Source organism: Petaurus breviceps, unplaced genomic scaffold, assembly GCF_028583685.1.
Source record: "Petaurus breviceps papuanus isolate PSGF00001 unplaced genomic scaffold, PetGlider_PUasm1.0 178, whole genome shotgun sequence".
Lineage (NCBI taxonomy): Eukaryota > Metazoa > Chordata > Mammalia > Diprotodontia > Petauridae > Petaurus > Petaurus breviceps.
Window position 1 is genome coordinate 18,870,407 of NW_027185777.1, and position 19,652 is coordinate 18,890,058.

At 36.9% G+C, this 19,652-nt stretch overlaps 4 protein-coding genes across 15 annotated transcripts in view; 3 read left to right on the forward strand and 1 right to left on the reverse strand.

Annotated features, from left to right (window-relative positions):
• Nucleotides 1-6,264, forward strand: part of ACBD5 (acyl-CoA binding domain containing 5) — an 88,003-nt gene extending 81,739 nt beyond the window's left edge. For all 6 annotated transcript variants that reach the window (XM_069086348.1, XM_069086350.1, XM_069086347.1 and 3 more), the window contains one exon: nucleotides 4,204-6,264. In XM_069086348.1, coding sequence (XP_068942449.1) covers nucleotides 4,204-4,216 — 13 coding nt within the window. In that variant the 3' untranslated portion in view covers nucleotides 4,217-6,264. The remainder of the gene's footprint in view (nucleotides 1-4,203) is intronic.
• Nucleotides 1-19,652, forward strand: part of RAB18 (RAB18, member RAS oncogene family) — a 508,262-nt gene that overhangs the window by 81,739 nt on the left and 406,871 nt on the right. The gene's annotated exons all lie outside the window — the stretch shown is intronic.
• The window catches only part of YME1L1 (YME1 like 1 ATPase), a 191,677-nt gene that overhangs the window by 81,733 nt on the left and 90,292 nt on the right, over nucleotides 1-19,652 (forward strand). The window lies entirely within an intron of this gene.
• Nucleotides 1-19,652, reverse strand: part of MASTL (microtubule associated serine/threonine kinase like) — a 109,507-nt gene that overhangs the window by 60,183 nt on the left and 29,672 nt on the right. For 3 of the 6 annotated variants that reach the window (XM_069086333.1, XM_069086330.1, XM_069086335.1), the window contains 4 exons: nucleotides 19,289-19,430; nucleotides 15,520-15,633; nucleotides 15,326-15,427; nucleotides 7,968-8,389 (listed from right to left, as the gene is read on the reverse strand). In XM_069086333.1, the coding sequence (XP_068942434.1) occupies nucleotides 8,232-8,389; nucleotides 15,326-15,427; nucleotides 15,520-15,633; nucleotides 19,289-19,430 (516 nt within the window). In that variant the 3' untranslated portion in view covers nucleotides 7,968-8,231. Of the gene's footprint in view, nucleotides 1-7,967; nucleotides 8,390-14,095; nucleotides 14,119-15,325; nucleotides 15,428-15,519; nucleotides 15,634-19,288; nucleotides 19,431-19,652 lie in introns of those variants that run through there. The other 3 variants (XM_069086331.1, XM_069086334.1, XM_069086332.1) reach the window with 3 other exon arrangements.

The following is a 19,652-nucleotide window of genomic DNA, read 5'->3' on the forward strand; positions in this document are numbered from 1 at the left end:
ACACACACACACACACACACACACACACACACACACACACTCGGCCTCTTCCTTAGCTTTAAATCTGTCATCTTATGTCACTGCAGTTTTCTGTCCTGCAAGTAGAAGGCAGGAAAAATAAGAATCTGTTTGAGCTTATACTCTGAGATTCTTTGAGGTTATACTCTGAGCTCTTGGTCCATTGTTTCCTTAAAATATCATGTTGATTGAAAGGTGAATATTGAATGTATTTGTCACTGAAACCGATTTTGAATGCTTTAGTTGTTGTTGAATGTTTATGAAGTCCCTGGTGTGGGTCCTTAGGTTTTAGGCTCCTGTAAAGTGCTTCACCTTTCTGTGGCCTCTCTGCACCTCCGGGCAGTGTTTGGGTTCAGGTGAGAGCCACAGCAGTTTACATGGAAAGGAGTGTAAGGAGAACACTGCAGCCTTAGAGGCCATGGTGCTGGGCACATTCTTAGTAGAAGTAAGTCCCAGCTGTGAAGGGACTTAGGCACCGATTAGGAGCCTGATGCTGGAAGGGGGAGGGACTACATGGGAGGTGGAAAAAAAGGGAGACTTGGGGCTGGGAGGAGCCGGGCACAGTGTAAAGCCCAGGAGGAAGATGAGAGAGGAGGAAACAGGAGAAAGGGGCAGACCCATGGAGGTTGAATCTCAGAGTATAACCTCAAACGGATTCTTATTTTACCTGCCTTCTACTTGCAGGATAGAAAACTGCAGTGACATAAGATCATAGATTTAAAGCTAAGGAAGAGGCCGTGTGTGTGTGTGTGCGCGCGCGTGTGCGTGCGCGCGTGGGGCGGGTCCAGCTAGTCCACCACTTGCATTTTACAGATCAGGGGGAGGAGAGGTGACTTACCTAAGGTCACACAGGCAGTAAGTAGAAGTGGTGTTCCCACTCAGATCTTCTGATTCCATGATTCTAAAGCCAGCACCTTCTACCATACCATATAGCCCTCATGGAGGAGAAACTTAAAAGACATGTGCATACATACATTCATGTATGCCTAGCTATGAGTGAACTACTAACTACCTGTGATGTATGATTTGGGCAAGATCTTCTCCTTGGATATACTTGTGCAAAAATAAAACTCAGCCATTTCTGAGCTGAAATTTCTCCTGTTGGAGTAATTAATTCTCTGGTTAGTTTGGGAAGGTAAGTGTTATCGCAAGGAGGCTATTTATTTTACATTTTTATTGATTCATTTTGTTTTTACATCACATGAATTTCCAAATATATCCTTACTCCTCCCCTTAAATTAAAAAGGAAAAAACAACATATAAGCAAAACATCTGCTACTTCTGACTGTATGCAAAATTCCACATCCATAGTTTTTCACCTCTGCTGTGAAGGTAGGGGCAGCTCTTCTGCCAGGCCAAGCTTGGTCATTATAGTGATCATTTAAATGTCCACTTTCTTTTTCCTGTTCTTTACTTTGCTGTAATCATTGTAGATAGTTTTCCTGGCTCTACTTACTTCACTCTGTATCAGTTCATATTATCTTCCTATATTTCTCCTGAATTCTTTAGAAAACTATTCCTAAAATGCCCACGTCACCCAGAGAAAAAGGAGACGCTCTAACCTTCTCCCATTACAGTCAACCACAGATTCTTTTATGAGTTAAATATTTATTACCTTAGCACAAGTCACAGAAAACTTAGTAATAAGTAAATGGATTATGGGGCAGATAGCTAAAAAGGTATTTTCAAGGAGTACAGAGATGGGAGAAAAGGCAGCTAAGAACAGTGTCAGTGATTCTGGAGTAGTACTTTAATAGGCAATCTTGGACAGAAGAGCCAGGATGAAAAATTGAGCATTGGAATTATCATCCCCAGGGGCAGCCAGGTGGCTCAACAAGTAAGAGCACTGGCCCCAGTGTCAGGATGACCTGGGGATCAAATCTGGGCTCAGATACTTAGCACCACACCCAGAAATAAGTGGCAGTGTAAGCTTGAGCAAGTTACTTAACCCTGATTGCTTAAAAAAAAAATTATCATCCCCTTCCCCCAGCAGTGCATTCTTAGACATGTGGTAGTACCTAGCTAACTGGGGCAGGGTAGGGACTCTGCTTGTCTTATATCCCTTTTCCTTTGATTCTCTTCATCTCTTTTTCCATGAACCCATCCCAAATTTGCAAATAAAAAAAAAAACGTAAAGAAATAACCTTCTGAAAAGAATTTATTGGAACAGAGGACAATAGTTAAAAATACACACTATACAAATAGGATATCTAATCACCCAGCACGAAATTCATATGAAGAATGCAATTTTAAACTAATGGAACAGTACCTGTTGTGGTCTAAGGGTGATAGGAACACTGAAATGCAAGGGTAAAGGTCGGGGTTCTGCCTTGACAGAATTGGACCACTCAAGGCTTCTTTCAGTCCAAGTAGCGAGTTTATTGTCAGTAGAAGCAGGCCAGACTCCTAGTGAGTCTATGCTATTTGTGACACCATTACAGAGAGGCTAGATTCTTAAGGAATTTCAACATTTGATGAGGATAAAATAGATTTTTTTATATAGAAAGACTGTGGGAAGACCTGGATGGAGCTAGGAGTGTCAAGTAGCCTGGAGTGGTCCAGAGATAACAGAGAAAGGGGCCTGGATGAGATTAAGGGGTATCAAGTAAGCTGTTTAAGTAATCAAGGTGGGCTGGGGTGGGCCAGATGCCTCAGGCAAATGTCAGGGACTGAGCCATGTGGGAAAGTCCAGGGCATTTTAGGGGTCCATCATTAGCACCCCATCAGTATCCAGTGGGATGGGCATTATGTTTACATTTCATTGGAGTGGATACTCCCTTCACTAATACAGTGTGTGTATTGGAACCATTCTGTCTCCTAGTATATGGTTTCAGGGGTTATGGTAGTCACCTTGTGGCCAAAGCCTCGATGATGAACCTCTATCAGTTTAACTGTGCTCATCTCCAGACAACAGAGGCCACTTGGGGTTTGTACTTTGAAGCCATTCATAGCTTTGAAGAATACTGGGGCACCTGTACTCCACAGTAAAGGCATTTGGGTCAGATGTCATGGGATTTATACGTTTTATTCAGTGCAGAAAGATGTGGGAATTGTCTCACTTTCTCCTTCATATATTTCTATCTGCCCTTTCATCCCAGCCCCTGCAATTTCTTTCTTTTTTCTTTGTGTATCATTTTGGGTCAGAAAGTGGAGAGAGGTAGAGAATGAAAATAAAGCAAAGAAACAGAGAAAGCAGCAAAGGAGAAGTAGAGGATAAAGGTCACAGAAGTAGGACGGGTTAATCACAAGGGCCGGTAGACATGTCTCTACTAAAAAAGACCACAAAATGGTATTTTGCTAGATTTTTTTCTTTTAAAAAACAGGAGAGAAAATGGCATCAGGGAGGTGAGAAAAGACCGACTGCATACTTCCCTGTCTTACCTGTCAGCTCTCAAAATACAGACTTTTTATAAACACTATATACCTACATTTATACACACATTTATGTATGTATGCATATATAAATACATACAAATATACCCCTTCTAGGGGTCACAGTATTTTCTTTATGCTACTCATATGCCCTTTTCCTACCTTTCCTACCTGTCTTATAGGACTCCTTCTTGATCAAAAGAAAAATGGTCTGACAAATTAATTCATACTAATTTGATGAGCTGTTCCTTACTGGGAAATTACATAAGGGAATGACCACATTCTCTGACAGAATTCTGGGCACAATGACATCTGGTCTAGGGGCCCTGTAGGTTGTACTGCAAAGGGATAGATGTCCTACTAAGCAATTCATCTATTCAGTATCCAGGGATACTGGGGGAAAAAAGATGTTTAAATTATCATTTATTTGTTAAAAAGAGGCCTCCAGGTGGTGCAGGGCATAATGCAGTGCTGGATTATCAGACACTTACTGGCAAGGTGTCTGCCTCAGTGTCCTCATCTGTAAGATAGGTAGAACACCTCCCTCCCAAGGGGGTTATGAGAATCAAATGAGGTATTTTTCTGGTGCTTTGCAAGCCTTACAGCATCGTATAAATGCTAGCTGTTAATTCATCTTGTTCAGCCACTTGGAGTTGAGTACTGCCTGTCATGTGGGGCAGTTCTGTGATCGTTGTTTGCAGTGCTGATGTTTTCCTTCTCTTTTAAATTGGGCTATTCTTAGGGCTCTTTTCTGTTGAAATGTTTAATACTCAGACAGAACTTAGGCAAACTGATGTCTCTTTCTTTTTTAAGGAAACTGAATTGAGTGGGGGTGCTTCCGCTTTATCTACCACTGCTGGGACTTGAAGGCATCGGAGTGAGAAGGAGCATGGTGTACCCCGGGGAGTGGCAGGCTGATGATGGCGACACTTGGCTTTGTTGCTTCAGCAGCCTGGGTGGGTGGGGTGGTGTTGGGCTTTTGTTCTTTTAGCACTACAAAGATGATTATCTTCAAGACTAAATAATGTTACTGATACTTGAATGATCATTCTCCACTAGTTGACAAATAGCATACATAGAATTATCCCATCCTTGGACTTGAAGGACATTAAATTATTATTGTTTGGTAACATATTTACCTAATTATCTCCAATGTAGAAATATTAACTGCTTTTTCAGCACACTGGTAATGAGACAGATTTTTGTGGGAATTTTGACTCGGTTTTTTGGTTGCAAACTAATGATGGGGATGGGAGTGGGAGGGAAGCCCTGAATGTGCAAAAGGATGTGACTCAGGGGCAAAAACCTAGATGTCAAATGAAAATAGAATTCATATAGTAGTCACTGAATTACTATGGCAAAGAAGGCCACATTGCCAAGGGAAGCTGTTTCAGAGTTGACTTTGTGGACTGCACTGTGCTTCATTATCCTAACATTTGGGGGGCATTTTAAATCCTGACCTTGTTTGACATCTTCCTTCACTACATAGGTGGGTTTCAGAGCTCCCCACCTGGCCAGAGTGGAAGTGGCTTCCCCATACTATGCTCATTTTATTTCCAGAAACAGTTCAAGGGAGGTGCATGTACTGCATGATAGAAGTGATGAGTTGGGCTTGATATTTCAGAGTATAGGCTGATGCCGCAATGTACAAATAATAATTTGAATCAACCACCTATACCTATTCCTTGGTAATCACTTTCTTTAGGGGAAGGATTGTAGTTTCTGCACGGGGTGCTTTGAAATATAAATGAAAACTTATTTATACTTTTTTTTTTTTTACAAAGTATAGAAAACTCATGATTTAACAGTTGCTCAACAGATGATTTCAGTAATTCATGTTGCCATGAATAAATCACTTAACCTCTTAGTGCCTCAGTTTATCCACCTGGGGATAATATTTGCAATGTACCTAACCATAGGGATGTTGTGAAGATAATGTGAGATAGTGGGCATCTGGCTGCCATTTGATTAAACTATACCTCAAGTGACAGAAACTTTCAAAGGCATGGTAACTTTTGGGTTTTGAGGGTAGAAAGATTTGAATTGGTGCCCTGGGAAGGAATGATTACTTCTATGTACAAAATGATCCTGTGACAGGAAAAGTCATCGGCTCATTCTATTAGCATGTGCTTTAAAGATCCACTGATAAAGTCACAGTGTCATGTATTTGCATCCTGAAAAATGATACCCAGCAGAGCACCGTACTGAATACAGTGTATTTTTAATCAGAAAAATTAATCTAACCCTAATTCACAAGGATGGCCTTTTTCTAGAGGGAAAATATATATTTTTTAAATTGGCATTTCAGCCCTTCCTTTTCCTTACAAAATCCCTTGCTAGCTTTTTCTTTAATTCTGTGTGAAAGGGATTGATTACTAACATCTGCTTAAGAAACAAGCAAAAATTACCTTACCTTTTTGAAAAAAAAAATAAAAGCAGGTCATCTAATTGCATATGAAAAAGTACCAAACCTGTATCGATGAAGTAGCTGTAAAATGATTTTCAAAAAAGGTAGTAAAATTAGGGGCCTCTCATAGTACGATGGGGGGGACACAGATGACCTTTTTGGCTAGTTTAATCAGACTTTTCGAATGTAAGCAGCTGTGATCAACTGCAGGTCGTTCAGGAGTTATCTCTTGGGGTCACTACTTTCTATCCTGTCCCAAAATCTTATTTTGTAGTTTGAAAAGCACTTTGCACACAGCTCTTGTACATAAAAAACAAAAGATGTAATTTTAGGATTTAATGTTCATGCTTTGTTTAACAAAATCTGATTTTAAATTGACAAGGGTATTTTTTTTAATGAAATATTTCTTCTCTTCAGTTGTTTCTTTACTGTAAAGCTGAATACAAAATAAAAACAGTAATGAGAAATTACTTTGCCCATGTTCTTCTAATCTGAATTAGAATCCAGAGGATCAGTGAACAAGCACTTCTTAAGTACCTACTGTGTACCAGGCTTTGTGCCTGGCCCTTGTAGGGAGAACAGTCCTTGTCTTCAAGGAATTCTACTGGGGAAATAGAACATGTACACTACATACATATAAAAGATAGATATACAAAGTAATTGGAATGGGGGGGAAAGGTGGGCAAGGCCCTAGCTTTTGGGGATTCATAAAAGACCTCACGTGTGGTGTTTCAGCTGAGCCTGTAAAGAACTAGAGAAAGATTCAGAATGGCAGAGGTGTTTGGAGAGTACACTCCAGGGATAGAGACTAGATGAAATATGGCCAGGGTAATATCTGAGAGACCATAAAGGACGTGAAGAGAAGAGCAGTGTGTCCATGGAAAGGTTTCTCTATAATTGGGGAAGATCTACAATTTGTAAGGAGACAGAGGAACAAACAGGAGGATCAGCTTTATGTAAGAGTGAAAATAACTTGTTAAGGAAGAGGTGATGAAGAAGGAAGATCAGGAGATGAAGCTAAAAAGTTCTGAGCACCAGCTAAAGGAGAGTGAAATTCAACAAAGGCATTCACTCCAAGTGAGTCCCTGTGCTGGGGGCTGGGAATGAAGAGATAAAAAAGTGAATACCCTCACCCTCCAGCAGCATCCATCAAAGCACAGTAAGGTTCCACTACAGCTTTCGTTAACACAACTAGTGCCTAGACAATTGTATCTCTAACAATACTTAAATGTAAAAAGTGACAATTTAGGAACACAACATTTAATTTTTTCTCTATTAGCAGAGAATCTATATATATTTTCGCTTTTATCTTTTAACAAAGTGCACAAGGTTTCTATGAGATTTTCAAAACCTACATTTAAAATTTTGATTAACACTGATTTTTAAAAAACCGGTACTTTCTCAGGCTGATATATGAACTATTCAAATGTGTGACAATTACTTTTATTAGTCATTTTAGAGGTAGGCTATCAGTGTTACTTATGAGTATTTTTTCCAAATTATTTTAGATAGACAAAATATTTTCAAAACACCACTAAAACTTATAAAAATGCTACAAATGCAGATAGTACAAAGTTTTTCAGCAACATTACTAGCATAATATCTAGCTGTAACCAACCTAGCTTGCTGCTTCTCATGTTCATTTCTAATTCAACAAAAGAATTACACACTGAAATGGGGTTTTGACGTGTTAGGACATAAATCTTGACTGTATCTTAGATACTGCCTCACATTACTGACCTTGAGAAGAGGATTTTGTTACTAAACATATACAACCTAAATAACATTTTTAAATTTTTTAAATTTTAATTTTTTACTTTTTGGAGGGCAATTGGGGTTAAGTGACTTGCCCAAGGTCACACGGCTAGTTTTTGTGTTAAGTGTCTGAGGCCAAATTTGAACTCAGGTCCTCCTGACTTCAGGGCCCGTGCTCTATTCACTGTGCCACCTAGCTGCCCCAACCTATGTAACATTTAAGTACATCAACAATATATTTTTCATTGCAAACAATTCTAGAAACTGGATGCATTAAGAGCAGCAGATAAGGGGGAGGGAGGGAAATCAGATTCACTCTCTCTAAAGTGATATATCAGTTTTGCTAATACTTTTAAAGTGCAATAAAAATAAAGTAGAAAAAGGAAATTTAAAGATTGTACAACAATTTCTCAGATTATGATAAAACTACTGATTTTTATAACTGGAAACATTGAAAAAAGGCAAATTTAAAGACATACATTAATCTCTTAGATGAAGATAAAACTACTGGTCTTACAAATCTGTATATCTGTAGTCAATATAAAACAAAAGCAGACCGATCCAAATTAACATGCAATTTTCCTTCAACTACTGACCTAATCTGGTATTACAGAAAATGCAAGCCCATTCTTATCACAAGGTAGATCAAACAGGAAAGATAGTTATCTTTTTTCTAGTGCTATAAACTAAAGCCTGATACTGTCAAATGCTGAGCATTGTTCCTGGCTTCAAAATAGGAAGTGTCTGTTTCATCATCTGGTTGAGGTATGAAAGGCATAGTTTGATTTGGCAGATTCTCCCAGTCCACATCCCTGAAGAGAGGATGCTTTTTCAGCTCTTGAAAAAAAGAAAAACAAAAACTCAGGTATGACATCATTACCAAAATTCTGCTTCACTCAATGAGTATTCATGTTAAAATATTAAATGAAAATGTCTCCCAATGGTATTTTACCTTATTGTGACATGCCTGTTTTATAGAAGCATAAAATTATTTTTCTATAATCAAGTACTTTCTTCCTCTTCCCCAGCCACCACCTCCCCTTTGCCAAGTGGGAAGGTGGAAAAGTTAGGCAGCAACCTGCCTCCCTCTGACAGCCAATCAGAGCTTCTCTCTAACACAACTACATCCATCCCCCCACTCTCCACTGTACAAGTCTCAACACTCTCATCATCTCTAAAGGGGTATCAGGGCCCAGATTACAGCCTATGTCAAGAATTTTACAAATCTTAGAGTTCCATATAATGCTATCTACCTATATATAAATATAAACAACTATCTAGGTCCCCTCAGCAGCAACTAAACAAGTAGCACTGGGAAAACGTGCTTCCTCAGCCACCCAGGGCAATGAGCAGTGAATAAATGCACTCCTCTTCACTTTGACCCAATGAGCTGCAGAGGGTTAGCAGACACGGAGGGTTTGTATGATGCACTGCAGATCGCATTACATCATCTTTTCCCCTCTTTTCTAATCCTCTTCCAAGTTTCCCTATTTCTATACAAGGCCCCAGCAACCTTCCTGTCACCCAGGTTTGAAGGCTCAGTGTCATCCTGGCCTCTTCATTCTCCTTCACCCCGCAAAGGTGATCAGCGGATCTTACCAGTTCTCAGTTGACATTTGTCACATCCATCCATCTCTCTAATAGGAGCCATGATCCTCATCACCTCCCACCTGACCTATTCCAAAAGCCTCCCAAAAACAGTCTCTCATCAACAATCTATCCTCTACTCAGTCATCAAAGTGAATTTCCTAAAGCACATACCTGACTACACCATTTCTCTACCCAAATTCAGTGGCTTTCCCTACTGCCTCTACAATCAAATGTTATTTCATCTTTGTCTCTTCCTTTTAAATTTCTCTTTTTTGTAAGTTTTATTTTTATTTTTTGGAGGCAATCGGGGTTAAGTGACTTGCCCAGGGTCACACAGCTAATATGTGTCTGAAACTGGATTTGAACTCAGGTCCTCTTGACTCCAGGGCTAGTGCTCTATCCACTGCACCATCTAGCTGCCCCTTGTATAAACTTTACAATGTACATAATTATTTGTATAGTAGTAGAGGAAAATAATCTTCAAATATGTAAATATACACAAGGGCTGTACATACACAAAAATTTTTTACTGACCATTTATATGCTTACATGAAAAATTATAGAAAGGTTTCTTTATGGTCCAATAATAGTCTATTGTATTCAGTCATTCCCCAATTAATGGGAATCTACTTTGTTTCTATTTTCTTGCTATCACAAAAGGGCTTCTATGAATATGAAGCAATGTGACATAGTGGACATAAAGCTGGCCTGTGAGTCAGGAAGATCTGAGTTCAAATCCCATCTTGGACAAATACTGATGATGTGATCCTGGGCAGGTCACTTAACCTGTAATGTCTCCAGGCAACTCTCTAGGAATTGGGGAGGTGATAATCTGTATTTGGTAGAGGAAACTGGTAAGACAAAGAAAACTTCTTTAGCTGCCAAACAAAAAGACACAAAGAAGCAAATAAACTAGGAAAGAAGTGACTATGAATAAAGCACTGGAAAAAAGCCCACTGAGGAGAGAAAAGAAGATGCAGACAGAAAGATACTATCACTTCAATATTGGTTTTCTTAAAATAGAAGGAATGGTGGTTAAAAACCACAATAGCATCAATAACATGCATTCAAAAAGTCCGGATTATTAACTCAAAATCTCTGAGTAAATTCAACCAGGATTATTTTTGAAACTTGCCTTCACAACTACTGTACGTGTATCCCCAGCACTTAGCATGGCGTCCAACACACAGGAGGCATTTTAATAAATGCTTGCTGTCAGGGTGGCACTTTTTCAGACCATGGGTAAAAATCAAAGCACCAAAACATAACCATTCTTCCTGAAATGGCAAATGTGCTCAGGAGAAAAGAAGGATGGAATTAGGTAAGGAGAGAAGCCCAGGAATGAGGCCAGGGGAAAGGGGAAGCTATCCTCATCTTCCTCTCTTAGAGTGGTTCCTCCAGGAATGAGGAAGGCAATTATGAAGAGAAGATTGTTATTACTACCTCGTAAATGTCACTGCTGCTTAAGCTGAAAGCTTAACAGTTAGTTACCAGCTAAAGCACCTCTAGGTAAAATCTGTCACCCAATTTTGAACATTTCAGATCTTACCAATCAAGACTGCTCAGTAGAGCAATCCTCTTAGTTCAAAATCCCTATTGCTGTAAATGGTCTTGAGTCTTTGTTATCATTACTGCCTTTCTGATTTTCTTTGTCTTTGTTCTTCTGGCAACTGCTTTTTCTTTGCTTACTTTATGATGAAAATCACATTCAATACAATGAAGCTGCACAGAAAGGCCTAAGAACCCAACAATAAAAGAAAGGAAGCAGAGCACGAAACTCTTATTTTTCTTTAGACTCTCACTAGCCATGTGACCTTGGGCTTAACCCCTCAGCCTCAGTTTCCTCCTCTGTAAAACGGCAATAACAGCACCATCTCACAGGTTGTTGTGAAGATCAAATGTGATAACATGTAAAACACTATGCAAACCTTAAAGCCCTATAAAAATGTCAGCCATAATTATTGTTGTTTTCTTAGCCTAATCTCAGAAAAAGAAACTGGATAAGCCATAAGTGAACTCCCCCACAAAGATCCCAGAAGCAAATATATTTTTAAGTGAATTCTACCAAACATTCAAAGATAAATTAATTCCAAGATTATATAAGGTATCTGCAAAATTGGAAAAAGGATTCTAGCAAATTCCTCATATAAAACAAATACGTTCTTGATATCTAAAACCAGGAAGAAAGAGAAAAGGAAAATTTAGAGATCAATATTCCTAGTGAATCAAAAAAAAATTAAATAAAATGATAGTAAAGAAGCAACATATCACGAAGATTAAGCACTATGACCAGGTTGAATTTACACCAGGAATAAAGGGTTGGTTAAATTTTTTTTTCATTTTTCAAATGCTTTATTAGCTTCTGATTTACATCATTCATTTCTGCCAGATTGAGTTACAAATTTTCTCCCCGTTTTTTCCCCTACCCACCACCCCAGAATAGCAATCCCACAGGATATCTCCTCCTCCAATCTGCTCTCTCCCATACCCCCTTAGACTTTTCCAGTAGGGCATGGTGGATCTCTATGCCCCAGTGCCTGTATATCTTCTTTCCCAATTACAAGTAAGATAGTATTAATAATAATATATGTATATATAATTTTAAACATTTGATTTTAAAACTTTGAATTCCAGATTCATTCCCTTCCTCCCTTGTCACCCACCCTTACTGGGAAGATAAGCAGTTCAGTATAGATTGTACATGTGTAGCGAATAAAATTAACATAGTAGATATGTTGTAAAAGACTGACTATATTTCCCTCCCTCCTATCCCACCACCCACTTGTTCTATTCTCTACTTTGATCCCGTCCCTTTTCAAAAGTGAGTGCTTCCAACTTCCCTCCCCTCCACCCTGCCCTCTCTTTCATCATCCCCACTCTCATCCCCTTCCCCCCCCCACTCTCCTAGAGGGTGAGATACCCTATTTAGTATGTATTTCATTCCCTCCCTGAGCCAAATTCAATGAGAATAAGGTTGACCCATTCCCTTTTGTCTTCCTATTCTTCCCCTCCATTGTAACCCTTTTCCCTTGCCTCTTCTTTATGAGATTGTTTACCCCATTCTGTCTCTCCCCATCTTCTCTTGTTATATTCCTCTCTCACCTCTTAATTTCCCCTTTTAAGTATCATCCCTTCCTATTAAATTGGTCCTGTGCCCTCTATCTACGTATACCTGTAAGCATATATACACACATTCACATATATATTCATATGCCCGTATACCCTCCGATATAGACATATATATATTCTATTCCCTTCAACTATTTTCATACTGAGAAAAGTTTCATCAGTTACAATTATCATTTTTCCATGTAGGAATGTTAATAGTTCAACTTTGAACAGTGGCTTATGATTTTTTTTCCCTGTTTACCTTCTCAAGATTCTCTTGCTTCTTGTATCTGGATGTCAAATTTTCTATTCAACTCTGGTTTTTTCATTAAGAATGCTTGAAAAGTCCTCTATTCCACTGAATGACCATATTTTCCCCTGAAAGATGATACTCAGTTTTGCTGAATAAGTGATTCTTGGTTTGGGGTTGGTTAAATATTAAGAAAACTATAGGGGTGGCTAGGTGGCACCGTGAATAGAGCACAGGCCCTGGAGTCAGGAGGACCAGAGTTCAAATCTGGGCTCTGACACTTAAAACTAGCCATGTGACCTTGGGCAAGTCACTTACTCCCAATTGCCCTGCCCTTCCCCTACAAAAAGCAAATAAAAAAAAGAAAAGAAAACTATAAACACAATAGATCACAGTAACAACAAGAACAAAAATCATATCATTATTATGAATAGGTACAAAAAAAGCCCTTGTGACAAAATATAATGCCATTTCTATTTTTAAAAAAAAGAGACAAAGAAATCTCATCCAAAGTAACTACATAATACAAGACACACAGAGTAACTATACAAAAACAACTATGTAGAAAATAAGGCAAACCTAATAACTGGGTGGATCTGACCAAAATACTTAAGATGAAAATATCTGTTAATTTAATTATTTAGTGTCCTAGTAATCAAACTACCAATAGATCCCTTTACAGAGTTAGAAAATATAATAACAAAAATTCAGTTGGAGGAACAAAAGATCAAAAGTCTTAAAGAAAATAACAAAAGAACAATGGGAGAAAGGGGGCCTCAAACACAAACAATAATCATCAAAACTACTTGGTGTTGGTTAAAAAAAAATAGATTTTGATCAGTGTAACAGATTAGGTACAAAACCCACTGCAGAAAAACATAGTTTGGATAAACCAAAACACCCTAATTTCTGGAGCTAACACTCATTCTAAAGAACTGCAGGGAAAACTGGAAAACACTCAAACAGAAATTGGATTTATACCAGCACATCACAACGTAAAAAGAGATAAGTTCAAAATAGATATACATCTTATATATGAATGATCACATTATAAACTAATCAGAGGAGCAAGAAAAAAATATTATTTATATATTATTATAAATATATTTATAAATAATATATTTATGAATAGAGGAGTTGGTGAACAGAATCTGGAGAATAATTTGTACAATAGCAATGCTATAAAGAAGAAAGATTTAGCTCTGATCAATGCAATGACAAAATATGCTTCCATATTGGGGCGGCCAGGTGGCTCAGTGAGTAAGAGCACCGTCCCCAGAGTCGGGATGACCTGGGATCAAATCTGGGCTCTGATACTTAGCACCACACCCAGAAATAACTGGCCGTGTAACCTTGAGCAAGTTACTTAACCCTGATTGCTTAAAAAAAAGAAAAAGAAAAGCAACTGAAGCACACCATTTCTACAATCAATTACACAATCTTCTTCATACCCCAAGTCCCAGTACTTTGAACAATGCATTAGACTATACATTTTCTTGGGAGAGTTGGTGTACCAATTCTTGAGTCTTCTTTGATTTGAGGTGCAATGGTTCAATTCTTCAAAAAGTGGTATGTGAGAAGAATTATTATGCAGTAGGGACCAGTTTTCCTCAGACGACTAAAAGGATAAAGATGGACTGATTGCACAGATCCTTCCATATTTTGTAGGTGCTTAATGTAACTATTAAGTTCAAGTTGAAGAAACGTAGCATGAAGAGTCAAAAAGATTTTAAGGCCTATAGCCTACAGAGCTGCTGAGGGCTCCCTTTATCTCTTTCTAAAAAATATTTTTCAATTAATAAGCACAGATTCTTTCCTGTCCACCGCCTATCTCTATTTAAAAAATAGAAAAACATCCTTGAAATAAATGCATAGTCAAGAAAAACAAATTCCCACATTGGTCAAAAAATAAATGTATTGTCTGGCATCGCGGAAGCGAGCACGCTTCTTCATTGGTCCTCCAGGACTGTGTTTGGTCATTGCCTCAGAGTTCTTATATCTTTCAAATTGGTTTGTTTTTACAACACTGTTGCTACTATATAAATTGTTCTCCTGGTTCTGGTTGCATCACTCTATATCAGTTCAAATAATTCTTCTATATTTCTCTAAAGCTATCCCTTTCATCATCTTCATATACTATAATTTTTTAATCTATTTCCCAACTGATGTACACCTCACCCCTTAGTTTACAGGGTCTTTTTTTTTTTTTTGCCATTACAAAAACAAAAACAAAAAACAACTGCTAAAAATATTTCTGTGAATATAGGTTCTTTTCCTTCTGATTTGGTCTCTTTGTGGGAGTAAGTCTAGTAGTGGTATCACTGGGTCAAAATATATGTAGTAAAACTTTTGGGCCATAAAATTCCAAATTGCCTTTCAGAATTGTTAGAACAACTAAAACACCCCCAGTAATGGATTAGTTATGCTTGCCTTTTCACAACTTCTTTGACATTATTAACCATTTTCATTTTTTGCCAATTTGCTGAGAAATGAAACTGCAGAACTGTTTTAATTCACGTCTCTCTTATTATTAGAGATCTGAAGCAAATCCAAATTGTTTAACTACTTGCAATTCTTTCAAAATCTGTTTGCTCATATTCTTTGGTCACATTCATTTGTTGAGATAACATTTATCTATGTTAATTTCCAATCTTGGTTATTTGACATTAACAGAGATGAAATCAAAATCTTTAAAAAATGAGATAGGGATCTTAATCAGAAAAACACATTTCATTAACTAAGGGGCAGACAACATAAGAGGAAAAAACTGAGGTTAAAAACAAAGGCATCCATAAAACTTAAAGTAAAATTATATTAAATCTTACCTTTTAGTCCAGCTCTTTTTGAACTATCTATTGTTAAAAGGATTTCTATTGCACTCTGACAATTATCAGACAATTTTTCTTCATCTTCAGGCCAAGGAATATCTACAAATATAAACACATATAGAGGTTTGTCAACTGTTGCCTAAATAAATAAAACAAATTAGTAAAACAGGTCTCAATAAAAAAAAAATTACCCCTTTTCAAAATATTCTGGAATACATGCTGTGGTGTTTCATCATTGAAGGGTGGAATTCCTGTTAGAAATTCAAATAAGCAGACTCCCAGTGCCCACCAATCTACTGCAGGACCTGAAATTTAAAAGAAAGTAGCTGAAATTGTAGTTATTTTCCAAGGTCAAGACATGACTTTTCTGACTAGATATGGGCCAGTCATTCTTTTCAGGTGAAATAATTCTCCCTGAATGCTGCCTTTCCTATTTTCTAAGAGATTTGAGTTTATCTATATCACAGAATGAGCCAAAGAAAAGGAATTTTGTTGTTAATTTAGTCATTTACATTAACATTACTTACATTCTTAACATGGCATCTTTTATATGATATTTAAGAGTTTGACGGAGTGACTAAGAATAAAAAAACATTAAAAAGAATTACATCTTGATCTACTCCTTCCCATTCTATAACTGGGCAATTTTACCTGTTATTTACTTTTTATGTTCTTATGTTATTTACGTTCTTTCCCTGAACATAGTCATGATTAAAATCTTAGCACACAACCAAAAGAAACATAATAATAAAATAATAAAAGTAAGTTTCTTCCTAAGATCCTTCCTCTAATTAAATTGTCAAACAATGTCTCATTCCAATACTGATTTAGGTAAGGTAGTTAAAAATGAGGCAACCTCTGATTTTATATGCTAATGAGCTAGTTAACTCCAAAACATCTTTAATAATTTGCTGTTTCAATTTAATACAACTTTATTTTACAACAAAATCCCTTTACTTTGGGCCAATTTACAGGAAGTCAAAATGTGAATTTTTTTCAAGTGTAGTTTGTACTTTTAAGTACATATAGTAATCCAAATTAGGCTAACATATTCATTCAAACTAGGCCTTTAAGGACTATTGTTGTCCAGGGATTTTTCAGTTTTGTCAAGTCTTCTTGACCCAATTCGGGTTTTCTTGGCAAAAATGATGGAGTGGTTTGCCATTTCTTTCTCCATCTCATTTTACAGAAAAAGAACAGAGGCAAACAGGGTTAAATGATTTGCTCAGGGTCACACAGTCTGAGATCATAGATGAACCTTCTTGACTTGAGGCCCAGCACTCTCCACTATGCAACCTAGCTACCCTTATTAAGTACTGAGAGGATCTATTTTAATAGATAAATTGATTTTTACATAGCATGTAAATTGTGTGCACATAAATGGATGCTTTTAATAGTACCTAAAAAGTTATTTGGAAAAGTATTTCGAATAATGATAGCAAAATATGGATTTACATTTTTGACTTAGTCTATATTTGAAGAAGTCTGCTAAATAAAATAAACTTTGGTTCAGGTCCTATCTTAATTAGCACAAGTTCTACATAGGAATTCTAATGTACTACAGAATTAAGATATACAAAGATTAATTTATTTAAATTAAACAGAAGATCATTTCAAAAAATTTATAGTTTTAGTCAAGCAACTGCCACCATTTCATTATAAAAGCAGGCAAAGGAGTGTGGGATGTGCCAATAGGGTGAAAAGAGTATGTATTTTAGAATGCTTTTGCACCTATAATACATAATAATACCTTCTTCCTAAAGCACACAAAATACAGATACTTGCTAAGATTTGGTTTCTTTTGGCTTCAGAAAAGCATAATTCCCCTAAGTCTTAAGAGAGTTAGTAAACCATATTAAAAAAAAAATTTAAAAATGTCTTCTGTAGTTTTGAATCTTTAAAAATATTTTAGGCAAGTGAAGCTTCATTATATTGAAATAAGAATAGGAAGCCTAGAGAAAGCACATTTTTAGTTTTTTAAAGACAGAAATTAAAGCCCCTTTCCCAGCTAAACCCAAATGCACTTATACCAAAAATAAATACATGGATGTCTACAAATACATGCCATATATGCACATATACTTTAGTCAAAGTCTAATAAGATCACAAACTTGGAAAAGGACATTATTATGATAAATGTTGCTAAAACGAATACATTAGGTCATCCAGATAAATACAGTTTACAAAACCTGGATGCTAAGATGAAACCCATTTCTAAAATCAGAAACAATAAAATACAATGTGAGTTCTTGTACATTCCTATTTCTGAATGGTAAAAGAATCAAAGTGGATCTAGAATAATTTCTTAACTTCTAGCTTGTTTGTCAGGTGCTCCCTTTATTATAAGGTAGGAGACTCAATTTATGTTATTATTATAGCATAATCATATTTCTCTCCATAGAATATGAATCTTGCCATCACGGTCTTATCTAGATGCCTCACTACTCATAAAACATTAAGGAACTGACTTACATATTTGAAAATCAAATTTAAAAAATCTCCTTAGTAATATGATCTAGTTATACTTTGACTGTTGTGTTTAGTCAAATATACTTTGTAGAAAGTTCACTCACCAGAAGTCACAAATCCTGCATATAAGAGAACAGCAATTAGGCACAGCAATTACAAATGCTGAATAACACTCTATGAAGTGTTAATGAGAAGGACATCAACTTCTATTCATCCTTTCTGCCACATTAGTGTCAGCATCTAATACATTGTAGTACAGTGGACAGAGCACTGGGCCTAGAGTCAGGAAGGCCTGAGGTCAGATTAAGCCATAGATACTAGCAACATGACCCTGGGCAAGTTACTTAACTTGTTTGCCTCAGTTTCCTCATCTGTAAAGGAGGGATAATAAGAATACCTACCTCTGGCAGTTGTCATGAGGATCAAATGAGATAATTATGGTAAAGTGCTTAGTATAGTGCCTGGCACATAATAAATGCTAGATAAATGTTAGCTATTAATATTATTACCATCCAACATTTACTTATTAAAATCAGTCAATTGTGCCCTGAAATATAAATGCTGTTAGTCAACTAATTTTGTTATTTCAATAGATTAAATATAAACAAATGTTTCATAAGTCATTTTCCAATATAAAAAGGAAGTAATAAACCAACACTCTAATGGTTACAATTAAGATAACTAGATATAATACTAAAAATAGGATCTTACAAAGTTACTCCTTAAATTTGTAATTAAAAAAAATCTTACTTTTATAACATGACATGGAGACCCAGAATTTTGAGGTCAACCATGGAGTACTAACTAGGGCTGAATGAGACACTTGGGCTTGGATTCACAGTCCCATGCCTGCACTGGAAGGAAAAGGGAAGGGAATTAGCATTTATTTAGCACCTACTATGTATCAGGCACTGTGCTAAATAAGTGCACTGCAAATATTATCTTGTTTGATACTCACAACAATCCTGGAAGGTAAGAGCTATTATTATCCTCTTTACAGCTGAGGAAACCGAGGCAGAAACTGGTTCAGTGTCTCACACAGGGTCACCTGGCCCAGCAGTCAAGTATAAAAACCACTGAACAATGGGCTAGGAGAGTTCAATTTTTAGGCTTGGCTCTATGATCCTGGGCAAAGAATCATTCATTCTAGGGAGGCCTCAGTTTTCTTATACGTAAAATGGGGAATTATTCTTGATCACTTCTCCAAAATTCTTTCTAGTTCCAATCACAAAAAAATTTAGTCTAAGAACTTTTTATCTAAAATCACAAGACCCTAGCACTATAAATGAATCTGGATGTCATCCTGTCCCTTTTAGAGGTGAAACTGAGACCAGAGAAAAGTGACATGCCTCATACCCCCCAGGTATATGACCTTTATAAGTAGAACTTTTTTCTTGTGCAGCTCAACCCCAAAGCAGAATAAAATAAGATTATCTCAAAACACAAATAAGTAATAGCAACCACTTCAATAGCTGAGTTTTGGTATCTTACCATGAGAACTGCTCAACAACAACTCAGGTGCCAAGTAGTCGGGGGTTCCAAGAATTCGCCCACCCTCCACTGGGGCTGCTCCTCTTCTCACACTCTTTGGGGTTCGGTATGGAGTCCCTGACTTTGCCTGACATGGAGTCTGCTACAACAGTTCAAAAATAAATAAAAAATAAAAACAATAAGTCTTTAATATTTAAATATTATAGTACTTTGTCACCCCAACAGGGAATGAAAGTAGCTAAATTACAGCCTATTAGACATATGTGTATTTGATAAATACTTGATTATGTGAAATTACAATTGTTAAAGAACATTTTTTTCTCCTGAAAATGGAATGACAAAAGGGCATAATTCTATTTTAGTT